General features: G+C 41.6%; 1 protein-coding gene across 1 annotated transcript in view; it reads left to right on the top strand.

Moving 5' to 3' along the window:
* The first annotated feature begins 1,660 nt into the window (after positions 1-1,660).
* The window catches only part of SH3GL3 (SH3 domain containing GRB2 like 3, endophilin A3), a 53,931-nt gene continuing 39,116 nt past the window's right edge, over positions 1,661-16,475 (top strand). Inside the window, exons 1-4 of the mRNA XM_068991154.1 lie at positions 1,661-1,726; positions 5,766-5,838; positions 8,207-8,350; positions 13,370-13,503. Of these exons, the coding sequence (XP_068847255.1) occupies positions 1,718-1,726; positions 5,766-5,838; positions 8,207-8,350; positions 13,370-13,503 (360 nt within the window). The 5' untranslated portion in view covers positions 1,661-1,717. The remainder of the gene's footprint in view (positions 1,727-5,765; positions 5,839-8,206; positions 8,351-13,369; positions 13,504-16,475) is intronic.

The following is a 16,475-nucleotide window of genomic DNA, read 5'->3' as shown; positions in this document are numbered from 1 at the left end:
GACTACATACAGCAGGCCAGGCTCCCCTGTCCTTCCTTATCTCGGGAGTTTGCGCAGATTTATGTCCATTGAGTTGATGATGCTATTTAACCATCTCATCCTCTGTTTCCCCTTTTCCTCCTGCCCTCAATATTTCCCAGCATCAGGGTCTTTTCCAATGAGTTGGCTCTTCACATCAGGTGGCCAAAGCATTGGAGCTTCAGTTTCAGCATCAGTCCTTACCATGAATATTCAGGGTTGATTTCCTTTAGGATTGACTAGTTTGATCTCCTTGCAGTTCAAGGGACTCTCAAGTTTTCTCTAGCACCACAATTTGAAAGCATCAATTCTCTAGTGCTCAGCCTTCTTTATAGCCCAACTCTCATATTCATACATGACTACTGGAAAAACCATAGCTTAGACTATATGGACCTTTGTTGGCAAAAGGATGTCTTTGCTTTTTAATACGCTCTCTAGATTTGTTATAGCTTTTCTTCCAAGGAGCAAGTGTCTTTTAATTTCATGGCTGCAGATGCTAAAGAATCTGCCTGCAATACAGGAGATCTGGGTTCAATCCCTGGGTTGGGAAGACCCCCTGGAGAAGGAAATGGCAACCCACTCTAGTATTCTTGCCTGGAAAATCCCATGGACAGAGGAGCCTGTTGGGCTACAAAGAGTCGGACATGACCTAGCAACTAAACAACACGAAGAAAATTTGTCTATTAGTATTTTCATTCTCCTGTGCGTTGCATTTTAGGTATGTCTCTTAAAAGCTCTATGTAGCTGGATTTTTAAAATCAACTCTATTCATTATCCTTTCATGTGTTGAACTTAGTTGCATAGATAATGATTACTGACCTTTTTGGACTTGTGATTACTATCTTAATTTTGTAGTTTCCACTTGTCACCTTTTATGTTCTCCTGAATATCCTTTATCCTTGTTTTCTTTTGGATAGGAAATCGTTGGTTTTCCACTGATGTGCTGGTATGGTTATAACTCGTAGTATTATATGTATATTAATTGTTTTAAGCTTTTAGTAGTTACCCCTGATTACATAAAGCAGATACTTCTCATACCTTATTAAGTCAGTTATGCCATTCATTCTCCATCTCCTCCTTAACACAGATGAACCTTAGTGTGTTCAAAATAACGTGGTCCAGTGGTTAAGACTCCACACTCCCAATGCAGGGGGCCTGGGTCGATCCCTGGTCAGGGAACTAGATCCCACATGCCACAAGTAAAGATCCCACTTGCCGCAGCAGAGATAAAAGATCTTATTTATGTTTCTACTAGAGAAACTGCCTGTGTTTCACATATGCTGCTGCTGCTGCTAAGCTGCTTTAGTCGCGTCCGACTCTTCGCGACCCCGTGGACTGCAGCCCAGCAGGCTCTTCCACCTATGGGATTTTCCAGGCAAGAGTACTGGAGTGGGTTGCCATTGCCTTCTCCGGTGTTTTACATGTAGTAGGTGCATAATAGGTGTCTGTTGAACGAGTGAGGGGTGTGTTTTTTCCCATATTCTTAGCTGTGGTTACCCCCTCCAATGATTTTCTTAAAGTACTTCGTCCAAAAAGTCCAACAATTTGGAATTGAATTTTTTTTTTTGGTAATAATTTGAGTCAAATACTGTGATAACAAATGATTGTACAAACAAGTTACTTGTGTTTATTTCTACAGCTGTTTAGTGAAAAAATCAGTGGTGTTGAAGGAACAAAACTAGATGACGAATTTCTTGACATGGAAAGGGTAAGAAAACATTTTCATGTGAATCATCTCGTAAATTTGACTTTTACTGTGGTATGAGATATACTGGTATCGTAAAGGATATTAGAGTGGGGATCTAGGAGGTATGAATTAAAGTGTAGATTATGGAATCCAAAAGGCAGTTCTTTCATTACTTCCAAGTTCAAATAAAGACCCTGGCTTTGAGAGATGGACTATGGCTAACTGGTGCCCTCTACTGGACAGTCAGAATGCTCAAAAGATGGCCCATCTTGGTGAACAGTTTCAGCCGAAGTCGTTGTGATTAAGTATCTTGGAGAGTCAAACTGTATTATTGGGAGGAGACTCTTCAAATACGTAAACATTGATCTAATGTGTGGAGGACTCTGTTTCCATGTGTTACAGCAGCTGCATAGCAATTTTTATCTTGGTTCTGCCACTGGAATCAGTTGCGCCTACTTGGATAAGCTGTTTCAAACTTTCGTGACCTGTGATACAGGATGATAATGTGTGCTCTGCTTGCCTCACATGGATGTTTTAAGAATTATGCCAAAAAAAAAAATTATATGTGTGAAAACATCTAAAAAATCCAGTGAGTGTACTATAGAAATGATTGTTATCATGTTCCAAAGGAAGACTATGGACTCTGTGTCTCTGAACAAGCTTCCTGGTCCCCTGTGTGAAGTCCTTTGCTGTTGTTGTTTAGTCAAAGTCATTTTTAACTCTTTTGCGACCCCATGGGCTATATCCTGCCAGGCCCCTCTGTCCATGGGATTTTCCAGGCAGGTGCCATTTCCTTCTCCAGGGGATCTTCCTGAACCAGGAATGGGACCTGTGTCTCCCGCATTGGCAGGCCTGTTCTTTATCACTAAGTCACAAGGGAAGCCCGTGAAATAGTTTAGGTGGAGGCAAAAGTGGGACCATCACTACTTATCAGTCTCCTCAATTCCCTTCCCTTTTGTCTTGGGACCTTTAAACATAACCCTGTGTTAACAACCAGACTCCCCCAGTGAGAGAGGGCTGAGAGAAATCAAAGCTTTCTCTGCTTTCCAAGGAAAGGCTTCCTTGGGGGTAAGATGGAGGCTGTAGCAGGTAGCAGGGCTTTCAGCAGATGCTGGGGAAGGGAGCCCAGCCCCAGATTGTGCCATGCAGGGTGTGTGGGGGGCTACCCTCTACAGGATGCCCTGGACCTGGTCTCACTGTCCTCCGGGGAGTTTCTTGTTTTCTGGGTGAGCACAGTTAATTTTCTAGAAATGTTAATGCTTTAACAGAAAGCTTATTTTGTTTTGCTTTTGGAAACAGTTTTGGAAGAATGAGAAACACAGAACATTTAAACATCACTGGCATACCTAAAATTACTTTAAAATTTCTTTACAAATAAAGATATATTTTATGCAACGTTATTACTAACAAAGTGATTCAGTTGAAAGGTTAAATTTAAAAGCACATTTCAGGAATTTTAGTTTCAGTTGATGGACTGAAACCTCTCTTCATTACTTCTTTTTCCTCTCCAAACCCAAGTGAGTGACACAACAAATATAAAAATAAAATTATTATCTGTTTTGCTACAGCATCAAAAAGCATGGAAATATCTAATAGGTGACAAGAAGCTTTAAGGACTTTCTACAACAGGTGAATTAGATGATATTAGACTCACCTGAAACATAACATAGAAATGACAAAGTTAATGTTGGTTCAGTGGTAAAGAACCCGCCTGCCAATGCAGGAGACATGAGAAATGTGGGTTCGATCCCTGGCTTAGAAAAATTCCCTGGAGGAGGGCATGGCAACCCACTCCAGTATTCTTGCCTAGAGAATCCCGCGGACAGAGGCGCCTGGCGTGGTGTAGTCCCTGGGGTTACAAAGAGTCAGATGTGACTTAGCGATGGAACAACATTATGCATCATATAACATGGCAGCTAAATATAGAAGGCAAAAGCCATCAGAAATACATAGAGAACTGACAAAAATGCATAGCTTTCCCATAAAATAACAGATTAAATTAACAATAATAAATAGGATCGTAGGGAATTTGCATAAAATATGACATAAATTTGATTGTAAGTAAATATAGTCTTCATTTCTCAAATTGAGAATTTATATTCACTTCAAATTCCTTCAAAACAGTTTCAGTAATCAATTATTTACTGGACTGTAGGAAAAAAAAACAAATTTCCTAAGTAAAATCTTAGAACACAAGAATTACAAGGAAGGTATAGTTTCCAAATTCTGGATGTTTGGAAATGGAAGAACATGCAAAAATAATTCTTATCTCAAGAGGAAATGGAAAGTAAAATTAAAGATCACTTAGTCATGAGAACTCTGTGTGTCAAAACCTGTGATATATAGCTGTCTTAAATGCATTTAACAGAAAGTAAATGTTGGAAGAGAATGAATAAATCATTCAAACCAAAAGGTAGGAAAATAACAGCAAACAAATCACTCTAGGTGAAAGGAAGAAATCAATACAGATAAATGAGAGATTAATCAAATACACAATAATAACAGCAAAAAGGTAGAATCAATCAATAAAACCAAAAAAAAAGATAATTCTGGCAGTCTCAACTACTGGACCATCAGGGAAATCCCTTCATTGCATTTTCTTAATCTGAACACATATACCCACCCTACCCCCAGTATTTTCTCTTATTCTAGAAGCAAGGTTTTTGTTTTTAATTTTTTTTGTTTTTATGCAATGAGTTATTTTTTCAGTGTTTATATTGATTGACTGCATTTGCCAACATGGTTAGTGGCATCCTCTTTCATTTGTAAAGGATTCATTCCCTGTATTCATTCCTGGGCTGTCTTGGAAGCACTGCCAGTATGTGCAGAGCAAGGCCTGTTGAGTTTTGGGCTGTTTGTTTCTTGGTGTTTTCCCCCAAAAGAAATAGAAGAGTCTAAGTAGAAAGTATTCTCGCCTCTACCTCCTCTCACCCTCACCCTTCAGAGGTGATTCTTAGATACCTGGTGACTTTTCATGTCCCAGGAGAACTGTGTACATGAAATGACCACTCCAAGTTGTGCTTTAATTAATATTGAATTTATACAAAGTTATAAATCTCAAACCCAGGTCTTAAGCCTTAAGCTAAGCATATGGATCTTATTCATACAGTTAGTAATTTCAGTACTGGGCTTTCCTTGTGGCTCAGTGGTAAAGAATCTGTCAGCCACTGTAGGAGACATGGGTTTGATCCCTGGGTCGGGAAGATCCCCTGGAGAAGGAAATGGCAACCCACTCCAGTATTCTTGCCTGGGAAATCCCATGGACAGAGGAGCCTGGTGGGCTACAGTCCACAGGGTTGCGAAGAGTTGGACACTACTTAGCAACTAAACAAAAACAACTTCAGTATAGAAAACTGGCGATCATTTTTAGTGAACTTCACTTTAGGTTCCATTAAGTCATACATTAACAGATGAAATACACATTTATCACCAACTCATTATGTCATTAGGCAAAGTCCCTTGGAGTTTTCAAACTACAATACAAATGCATTGCTTAGGATTCCCTCAAACTTAACATCAAACCTAAAACAAATATTTATTCTCATTATTTTGATGATTTTTAAATTGTTCTCATGAGTGGAGTATCCTTTTACTTTAAAACGTTCTCTTTTTGACTACTGATGGTATAAAATAAAGCTATTGAAATGTGCATAGTTAACTTTACTGTATATGCTCATATTTATCTTCTGGTCAACCAACAGCTAGAGTGTCCAGAATTGGTTGGCTTGGTTTTGAGAGACCTTCAAGTATATCCAATAATCTAGTGGAGCATAATAAGTTTTGCAAGTTTCCTAAATTACATTAATATTCATTTTAATGCTGAAAAAGAAGTTAGTGTTCTCCACTGTCATTGGGAGGAGCAATTATTGAAAGGATGTCCCAGAATCTAAAAGTTAAGAAAATATTCTGTCTACCCAAAATGTTGAAAGGCTCATTGGAGTTAAAATCATTATAACAGTGTTGTTATAAATACTAACTTAATTAAATTTATTCTTCTGTTTGTTTTTCTGTTGAATTTGTCATTTACTAATATTTTTATGTTTCTTTCTTTTCTAAAAAGAAAATAGACATTACGAATAAAGCTGTTGCAGAAATTCTTTCAAAAGCCACAGAATATCTTCAGCCAAATCCAGGTAAAGTTAGAAAATGTCTTGAAATATTCAATTGTTCACTCACAGATTCTAATAACCGAGTTTTACTGAGCATCACAGATTCTAATAACCAATATCTACTGAGCGTATGGTTGACATGATCTAGAAACAATGTCCTCTATGTCCAAATAATGAAATTAAGTAGTTTAAAGTTGAGTGACTAAAGGTAGTTGCAGTGTTTCTTAGCTGATGGCAAACAGGGCAGAGGCTTCTGTGAACTATGGAGACGTTATTTGGATGGAGCCTTGATCTTAGAGCAACAGCCTGCTGCATGCGTGCGTGTGTGCTCTGTTGGGTCCGATCCTTTGCGGCCCCACGAACTGTGGCCCACCAGGCTCCTGTGGCCTGGGATTTCCCAGGCAAGAACTCTGGAGTGGGTTGCCATTTCCTTCTCCAGGGGATCTTCCCCACCCAGGGACTGAACATGCGTCTCCTGAATCGGCAGATGGATTCTCTACCACTGGTGCCACCTGGGAAGCCCTAAGGCCCTTTTCTAAGGAAGAGAGGCTTTGGAAACCCACTGAATATTTTGTCAATACTTCCTTATTCAGTTGTCTCTTCTGTTTTTTTCTTTTTAATTCTGCCGTCCTGTTCTGACAGTGTCAGTGACTTTGAAACTGCTTTCACTTCATGACTCAAACACTGATGAAGTGAATCGGATAAACCTCAGAAACAGGAGAATATCCGCTGTTCCTGCAGCTTCTTGACAGGAGGTCTTCCGTTCCTAGGCACTGAAGCAGGATTCCCTTGATGAAGTTTTCCTAAGTTCTAAATTATAGAGACCAACAGAGGGCGTCCAAGCTTTGAATTCTGTGGATTTCCAAATCTGCTTTTACTTTGTATGAGTTTATTATTTTACATAATTACTGTGATTCCCTTGGCTGTAGGAATCAGCACACATCCAAACATCTGAAAATCTAGGAAATAAATCTAAAAACATACATTGGATAAAATATTCTACATTTTAACAGGATCCTTGGGTGTTTTGCAGGCACATTAAAGTTCTTGCCTGGAGAATCCCAGGAGAGGAGCCTGGTGGGCTGCTGTCTATGGGGTCGCACAGAGTCAGACATGACTGAAGCGACTTAGCAGTAGCAGCAGTAGCCTAGAATACATGAAAATAAATATGTAATTATTAAAATAAGAGAAAATAAAAGTTTATCCTGTTACTGCCTAAAATTATCTCAAACATCACATGGCCTGCAGAATAAAATCCCAGATCCTTAGCTTGGAGTTCAGTTCATAGTACAATTTTCCCCTAAGGATTTCCTGATTTGTTCTGTATTAATTTCTTCTTCAGTCAAAGCAGCCTACCCTTTATCTGTTGGTTATAAACCATAAGCATTCCTTTTCTGCATCTTACTCTATTTCTGAACTTTTGAGATGGAGGCATCTTTCCATCTTTATTCAGCATATTGTTACATTTTCTTTTCTGTATACCACATAAGACTTTATTTGTATAATGACATCTTAGATTTTTTGCCTTCCAAGAACTATGTGTGAACTCCCTGAGGGCAGAGTGTGTCTTAGGTGTCTCTCTTTTTTAAGATTATTATTTGCCCACCTTGAGCAGCATGGGGGATCTTAGTTCCCTGATCAGGGATTGGACCCATGCCTCCCGCAGTGGAAGCACAGTCTTAACCACTGGTTCACCAGGGCGTCCCTGTCTTCGGTCTCTCTAAGGTCCTAGTAGTTAGCATGGTGTGTCGCACAGAGCTGGGATTAGTCAACCCTCATGGCCTAGGTCAGAGAAAGGATCTAGTGGCCGCCCACCATTTCCCTTGGGTCCAGAAGTGGAGCTGTATCCAAGGGGCCATCAGCACAGACTCCTGTTCACCATGGGAGTGTCTGTTGCCTACTGGTTCTGCTTCCTAATTGGGAGTGTGCCGCGCAGTGCCCTTGCACCATAACACTGAAGACCATCAGTCTGGATACACTCTTGGGGGTGGGGGTGGGTGTTAACCACCAATTGGTTTGAAACACCCACCTCAGCCATTCTATTCTTAGTTTGCAGTCGGTCCCTAGGAAAATATGTCTTCCCCAGTGTCCGCGTCTTGACTCAATGAGTTAACTATGGGTAGGGTAATGATAGCCTCGGTTACTATAATGTTATTTGGGAGTCAACAGTCTGTGCCCTAATTTCTCTTTTTCATCATGGCCCTTAGCACCTATCCTAGTTAATAATCTAGGAAGCCTTGTGAGAAACTGGGTCACACAGGGCCCTTCCTGTCTCTGGTCTCTGACACTGAGTCTAGGGCGACCTTGATTTCACGGCTGCATTTGTTAAATGCTGTGTACCTGTCACTCTGCTGTGCCACTTTAAGGAATTACAAATGATAATGTTTTTAAGCATACAGAGCTAAGCTAGGAATGCTGAACACTGTGTCGAAGATCCGAGGCCAGGTGAAAACCACGGGGTACCCGCAGACGGAGGGCCTGCTGGGCGACTGCATGCTGAAATATGGCAAGGAGCTCGGGGAAGGCTCCACTTTTGGTGAGTATTACCACGTCACTGGGAGAGCTGAGCACGCAGCCTTCGTCGAGTTTTGGTAATGCACAAAACCTTCATTTTAACAACCCTTATTAATTTTTCCTATTATCAAGAAATGCATGTTCAGGGCTTCCTTGGCAGTCCAGTGGTTAAGACTGCACTTCCAACACAGAGGCGCGGTTCTATCCCTGGTCAGGGAACTAAGATCCTGTATGCCACATGGCATGGTCAAAAATTAAATTAATTAAAATTTAAAAAATAATACATGTTCATCATAAGACATTTAGAAAACAGGCAAGTAAAATAAAAGAAGATGCCAGCATCACCCATAGTTACCTCCCCAGTGATGGGCCCAGTTATACTCTTTGTTGTTCTTTTTTTTTTTAATTTAAATGTATTTATTTTAATTGGAGGCTAATTACTTTACAATATTGTATTGGTTTTGCCATACATCAACATGAATCTGCCACGGATGTACACATGTTCCCCATCCTGAACCCCCCTCCCACCTCCCTCCCCATACCATCCCTCTGGGTCATCCCAGTGCACCAGCCCCAAGCATCCTGTATCCTGCATCTAACCTGGACTGGGGATTCGTTACATATATGATATTATACATGTTTCAATGCCATTCTCCCTAATCATCCCACCCTTGCCCTCTCCCACAGAGTCCAACAGACTGTTCTATACATCTGTGTCTCTTGTTCTCTCGCATACAGGATTATCGTTACCATCTTTCTAAATTCCACATATATGCATTAGTATACTGTATTGGTGTTTTTCTTTCTGGCTTACTTCACTCTGTATAATAGGCTCCAGTTTCATCCACTTCATTAGAACTGACTCAAATGTATTCTTTTTAATGGCTGAGTAATACTCCATTGTTTATATGTACCACATTCATCTGCTGATGGACATCTAGGTTGCTTCCATGTCCTGGCTATTATAAACAGTGCTGTGATGAACATTGGGTACACGTGTCTCTTTCAATTCTGATTTCCTCAGTGTGTATGCCCAGCAGTGGGATTGCTGGGTCATAAGGCAGTTCTATTTCCAGTTTTTTAAGGAATCTCTACGCTGTTCTCCATAGTGACTGTACTAGTTTGCATTCCCATCAGCAGTGTAAGAGGGTTCCCTTTTCTCCACACCCTCTCCAGCATGTATTGCTTGTAGACTTTTGGATTGCAGCCATTCTGACTGGCGTGAAATGGTACCTCATTGTGGTTTTGATTTGCATTTCTCCGATAATGAGTGATGTTGAGCATCTTTTCATGTGTTTGTTGGCCATCTGTATGTCTTCTTTGGAGAAATGTCTGTTTAGTTCTTTGGCCCATTTTTTGATTGGGTTACTTATTTTTCTGGAATTGAGTTGCAGGAGTTGCTTGTATGTTTTTGAGATCAGTTGTTTGTCAGTTGCCTCATTTGCCAGAGTTGTTTGTTCTTTATATTAATGCTGTTGGTTTATTCTTGTATTTGTTCATATACAGTTTTAAAAATATTAAAGTGGGGTTATAGCATATATACCCTAATTCCCTTTTGTAATCTGCTTATTCCCACTGACTATAACACGGTCCCTGTTGTTAAACAATCTTCCGCAGTACTTTCCACTGTTTTTCTGGGGGGGATAGTTGCTTTACAGTGTTATGTTAGTTTCTGTCGTACACAGCGTGACTCACCATGTGTATGCACGCATCCCCTCCCCGCCCTCCCCTCCCCGACCCCTCCCCTGTAGGGCGTCACAGAGCACCAGGCTGAGCTCCCTGTGCCCTGGCAGCTCCCCACCCGCCATCGGTTTTACACGTGGTTGCGTGTCTGTCAGTGCCGCTCTCCTGATTCACCCCACTCTCCCCTCCTCCCCACACATGCGCACATGCCCATTCTCTGTGTCTGCGTCTCTACTCCTGCCCTGCAGGAATGGGTCGTCTGGACCATTTTTCTAGATTCCACATATATGCCTTAATATATTTGTTTTTCTCTTTCTGACTGACTTCATTCTGTATGACAGACTCTTAGCCCATCCACATCACTAAAAACGATTCAGTTTCATTCCTTTTCATGGCTGAGTCATATTCCACACAGGCCTTTTTTTTTAAAAAAGACTGCATAATATTCCATATATCCATAGTTTGTTCAATGAATCCCATTTACTGGATATTTAGATTTTTTAATGTAAAAATAATTTACACAGCACTTATGATAACCACTTTCCTAGATAAAGCTTTGGAAATATCCAAGATTATGTTCTTAGATGAAATTCCTAGTAATTAAGTTGTTGAGTCAAGAGGATGCTTAGTTTTCAGGTTTTTGAAGCATAATTTCAAATGACCCTCCAGAAGGGTTATACCATATTGACACTCCTGCCAGGAGGGTATGAGAATGTTTTCCAGCACAGTTATACTAACTCTGAGAGTTATCCTGTTAGTTTCCTTTTAAATAACTGATCATCTGATTTCTAGCAAATAGAACTGGTATCTGGGCACTGTTTTAACTTCATTTTTTGGATTGTGTGTGAGGCAGATTTTTTAGTTATGTTTTTCATCATCTTTGTGAGTTTTATATTTGTGTCTTTTGCTTATTTTTATATTAAGGTGTTCATTTTTTTTCTTACTGTTCCGTGAACTTTTTCTTTGCTGTAAATATTTATTTGGCTGCACCGGCTCTTAGTTTCAGCGTGTAGGATCTTCCATCTTCGTTGTGGCATGTGGAACCTTTAGTTGTGGCCTGTGATCTAGTTCCCTGACCAGGGACCGAACCCCGGGCCCCCTGCATTGGGAGCACAGAGTCATAGCCAGTACACCACCCGGGAGGTCCCTGTGAGCCTTTTGCAGTGGTCAGAATATTTGCTCTTTGTCTGTCACATATGTTGGATGAAGTTTCGCCCCAGGTATGCCTGTACCTTCTGCTCTTGTAGACAGAGATCATTTTAATGGAGAAAGATTTTTGCTTTTTATTTAGTGGGGCTCACTGATCTTCTTTTATGGTTTATGGCTTTGGTATCCTGTTTAGAAAAACATTTCCACCCCTCCCCCTGCACTAATAAACTGTACAAATGTTTATTTATACTTAATTTTCATACCTATATTTTCTTTCCTTACCTTTAAATTTCTAAGCTCTTGAGTTTAATGGACAAATACTGTGCAATAGGGTTTTAATTGTGTGTTCTCACAAATGCATAGCTAGTTGCCCTAATACTTTTTTGAAAAGTTCAACCTTTCTCAGCTATAGCTTTTCTGTTATAAAATTTCATATATACTATTTTAAATTTGTTTCTGATCTTTCTCTTCTCTTTTCTGGATCTGTACTCTGCTTTGATCAAGTACCATGTTAAGTATCATCATTTTAAAATATATTTAACTAAATTTCCCCCAGAAATTATAAAAATTTCACAGACATACTCACCTATTTTATTTTTCCAGATGAAATTTAGAGTTCTTTTAAGTTCCTTCTACTAAAAACAAAAAAAATATTAATTTTCTCTTATTTTTTGCCACGTTGTGTAGCTTGCAGGATCCCCAACCAGGGATTGAACTTGGGGCCCATGGTAGTGAAGGCAAGTCCTAACTACTGGACCGCTAGGGAATTCCACAGAAAAGCATATATAATTTGATTGAGATTACTTTAAATTGATAAATTGTGGGTGAATTGAATTGTTAAGTCTTCCCGGAGAATTTGGCATGTTTGCTCCTCTTGTAGTGGTAACAAGGCAAGATATGGCAATTGAGAATTCAAATATTAGGCCATAGTAACTCATTTAGGAAACTGGGGGGAAAGTCTTTTGAAAACTTGAAAAAAAAAAAGACCCTCAAATGTTAGTCTCAGAGGGTATCAGTGTCCTTTGGAGCAGTATAATCTGAATTTTATTTTATTTCCTGGGTGACTGGGACCAAGACGGCCTATTCCTTGTTCTGAAGGCTCATCAGTGAAAAGAACAGGAGAGGCCGCCAGGCAGGCCCTGACATCCATGGATAGCCCTGCAGTGCATCTGGCCAGGTGACAGGGCAGGGGCTTCGATGCAAAGAGAGTTGGTCAGCTTGGTCACTACAACCCTCCTTGTGCTCAGCTGCCAGAATGTGTGCATGCATGCTCAGTCGCTTCACTTATGTCTGACTCTGTGTGACCCTATAGACTGCAGCCTGCCAGGCTTCTCTGTCCATGGGATTTCCCAGACAAGAGTACTGGAGTGGGTTGCCATTTCCTCCTCCAGGGGATCTTCCTCACCCAGGGATCAAACCCGAGTCTCCTGCATTGCCTTCATTGCCAGGAAGATTCTTTACCATGAGCCACCTAGAATCACCACCTCCCTGCCCCCGCCCCGAATGCCTACTTGCGTACTATTGCAGGTTAGCTGGTGCCAAATATCAGGGTTCAATCCAGCTGAAGCTGCCTGTGGCTGCTCAAGCCTGGTGTGGCTGGCCTGCACTTCACTGCAGGAGCAGATTCTGCCCACCCTGTGTGTGTGACTCTGCCAGGCTTTCTTTGATCAGAAAGGGCTGGGAGCCTTAGAACCATCTCAAGAATACAGGGAGTATTCAATACAAGGCCTCAAGAAGACCTAGAAGCCAGAAGCTGAGATGAGGATTTGTTCACTTATTTCTATTGTCATCTTTATTGGTTAATACTTAGCCCCCATGAATGAATCCTTTTCACTGTTTACAAAGAGGGATTTTGTTCTAGTTTCTAAGGAACCTTTGGTGCCAGGTCACAAAACCACCAGTTTAAAATCAAGGAGCTTTATCCCCCTCTAGTGGCAGATACGGCAAGTGCCTCAGTCTGTCGGAGCTTTGGTTTTAATTCTCTGCAGTGAAAAGCGCAGAAGCAGTGAGGAAAATGTGTAAAATAGAAAGACTTTCTCATTTTAACATTTTATTTTCTCTGGGTCAAGATTCAGAGGTCCCAGACTGAGGACCTTATTTCACATCATTGATCATCACAAACTTTGGGGAAGAAGTTAAATAAATATCACTGTTCACTTAGATTTGAAGTCTGCTAAAGAGCCTTTTTTGTTTGTATTCTCTGTTGAAGGCAGTGCATTGATAGAAGTTGGTGAATCCATGAAGCTAATGGCTGAGGTGAAAGACTCTCTTGATATTAATGTAAAGCAAACTTTTATTGATCCACTTCAATTACTACAAGACAAAGATTTAAAAGAGATCGGGGTAAGTTTTCTAGGCTATAAATCTGCCTGTTGCTACTTAATATGATGTTTAGACTGTTTAAAATCATTAGAACATTTCCATAGCAACTCAGTGAAAACATCATCTTACTGTGGGTGGTAAAATAATAACTCAGTTATGGTAACCTGGCTTACCAGGAAGGAGTTCCAGGACAGTCAGACCTTTATTCTGTGTCTTATTGAAGCCAGCTAGAAGCCAAGCTCAAGATACCTATTTCTACAGCCGTTTTCACATAACAAAATGATTCCAGAACTTTGTACTGGTTTTTTGATCATCAAAATCATGCGGTATTAGTTGCATCTTTTTTTTTTTTTAATGCCACCATCTATTATTTATTGTTTTAACTTTTATGTTAAATTAGAGGATAATGACAATGTTGTGATGGTTTCTTCCGTCCATCAGCATGAACCGGCCATAGGTATACACATGTCCCCTGTCTCTTGAACCTCTATCCCACCTCCCTCCCCATCCCAGCCCTCTAAGTTATCACAAAGCACTGGCTGGCTTTGGTTCCCTATGTCATACAGCAAATGCCCACTGGTTATCTCTTTTTACATACGGTAATGTATGTGTTTCAGTGTTACTCTCGCAAATCTTTTTTATTTTAGTTTTAAAACATGTTTTATTTTATACTGAAGTATAGCCAATGTTGTGATAGTTTCAAGTAGAACGGAAAGGGACTCCGCCATATGTATGCATGTATCCATTCTCGCCCAAACTCCCCTCCCATCCAGGCTGCATCTTTCGATTCATTGCACTAGGGATCATTATTTTCCATTACTTCTCATGGAAATCAGTATCTAGGAATCAGCATTTTGTGTTTAGTGTTGGTGTGAGTCTCTTAGTCGTGTCTGACTCTTTGCGACCCCATGGAATGTAACCCTCCAGGCTCCTCTGTCCATGGTATTCTCCAGGCAAGAATACTGGGGTGGGTTGCCATTCCCTTCTCCAGAGATCTTCCCAACCCAGGGACTGAACCCAAGTCTTCTACACTGCAGGCAGATTCTTTACCATCTGAGCCACCAGGGAAGCCCAATTTTGTGTTTGGAAAATGTTAAAAATGGCCCTCCAGAGCATATCTAGGAGCTTTCAGGGACCTGTAAATAATCACACATCACTTGCTTGGTGGTGTTTTGGCAGATGCCCAAAAGCAGCCTTGAGACTTCCACCCCACCAGGGACTTCTATTCTGGAGGGACAGCCTGCACTGAGACCTTCTTTGGGCACCCTCTTGAGGAGCTGCCCAGAAGTCTAACACCTGGGGCCTTGAAGAGTGATCTGAGTGCAGCCGGGGACCAGCTTGGAAGTCATCTGAACTTTGGGGAGATTCCCCCTTTTTCTTTTTCAGGCCCAGTGATTCTCCTGGTGTGGTCCCAGGGCGAGCAATAGCATCATCATCTCATGTTAGAAATGCAGATTCCTGGGCTGTATCCCAGAGCTTCCCAGGGGAGAGTCTGGGGTGCCCGTGTAGACGTTTAGAATTTGCATTGAAACCAAGGGCTATGGAGGGGAACTTGGCAAGGTTGAACGAAAAATGAAAGCATCCATTCAGGAACTCCTAGAACATTCTGCTACCCCATGCCCAGCACCTCGCTTAGAGCCTTACTCCCACTGTCCTCCTTTTTCCTCTTCCATATCAGGGCAATTGCTGTCTATTCTTTTGGAGAAGGCAATGGCAACCCACTCCAGTACTATTGCCTGGAAAATCCCATGGACAGAGGAGCCTGGTAGGCTGCAGTCCATGAGGTCGCTAAGAGTCGGACATGACTGAGCAACTTCACTTTAACTTTTCACTTTTATGCATTGAAGAAGGAAATGGCAACCCACTCCAGTGTTCTTGCCTGGAGAATCCCGGGGACAGGGGAGCCTGGTGGGCTGCCGTCTATGGGGTCGCAGAGAGCTGGACACGACTGAAGTGACTTCGCAGCAGCAGTAGTTGCTCCCTCAGGCCAGTCCTTCACTGGGCCCCAGAATCCTTCATCCTCACCTCTTCAGGGCCTTTGCCACATCCTTCATCCTCTCTCTAGAACCTCCCTTCTTCCCCCTTCTCTCTATTGACTTCTGGTTAATGTTTAAACACATCAGCACAGCAGCCCTTGACTCCCAGCCTCACATCTCGGCCCCTGCGGTCCACGCTCCACATCGCAGCCAGAGCGGTCTTCCTAAGGGACAAGCCCTCCAGGAGCTGCCCACGGGGAGTAAAGACCTAGCAGCTTAGTCCCCAATTCCCAGTCCTTCCTCCTCTCTGTTGATTGACTGGTTGGGCTTGATAGCGCCTTCCCACTTGAGCTCTTTGCCCAGCCTCACTGAATTATGTACAGTCCCCATGGCACTGGGCGCTCTCTCTGTTCTTTCTCGTTCTCCTTTTCCCCACTTCTCCCGGCTGAGCCATCTCACCTCACGGGTCTCAGCTCCGATGTTCTGCCCTGTGGGAAGCTCTTGTTCTCTGCTGGACTTAATCACAGCTCCTTGTGCTATGAGTATCACGGCTTCTCTGTTTCTTGTTTGGGAGAAAGTGCTTTGGAGTAAGGAGTCAGGTTTTGTTCACTTTCGTAGTCACGATGACTAGCACAGCCTTTGTGCTCACAGATTATTATTGAACAGATGATTCTAGAGAAGAGGCATTATGAGCTGTGGGGATACCAAGGTATCTTTCCCAAATGCAGAACCTTTAAACCAAACACCTCCTTTGTGGAAATACATAATATACCCTTTCTTTTTATGCTGCTGTCCTTGAAGAAAGACAGAAACTTCACCGGACGACATTGCTCTTCCACCCCACCTGGTTCAGTAGGGTGGCTGGATATGAATGTGGATCCTAAATAGAAAGTGGGATAAATGTTCAAAATACACATAGCCTTAGATGTTTTTCCCTATGAAAAGGATAATTTTTAAGTGGTACCACTTGTTACTCAGCTCTGGTTTGATGGAGAATCTGTATACATTTAAACCTAA

This window comes from Capricornis sumatraensis, chromosome 19 (genome assembly GCF_032405125.1).
Source record: "Capricornis sumatraensis isolate serow.1 chromosome 19, serow.2, whole genome shotgun sequence".
In the NCBI taxonomy this organism is placed as follows: Eukaryota; Metazoa; Chordata; class Mammalia; order Artiodactyla; family Bovidae; genus Capricornis; species Capricornis sumatraensis.
The sequence above is the reverse complement of the archived record's forward strand: the minus strand, read 5'-3'. Positions and strand labels throughout refer to the sequence as shown.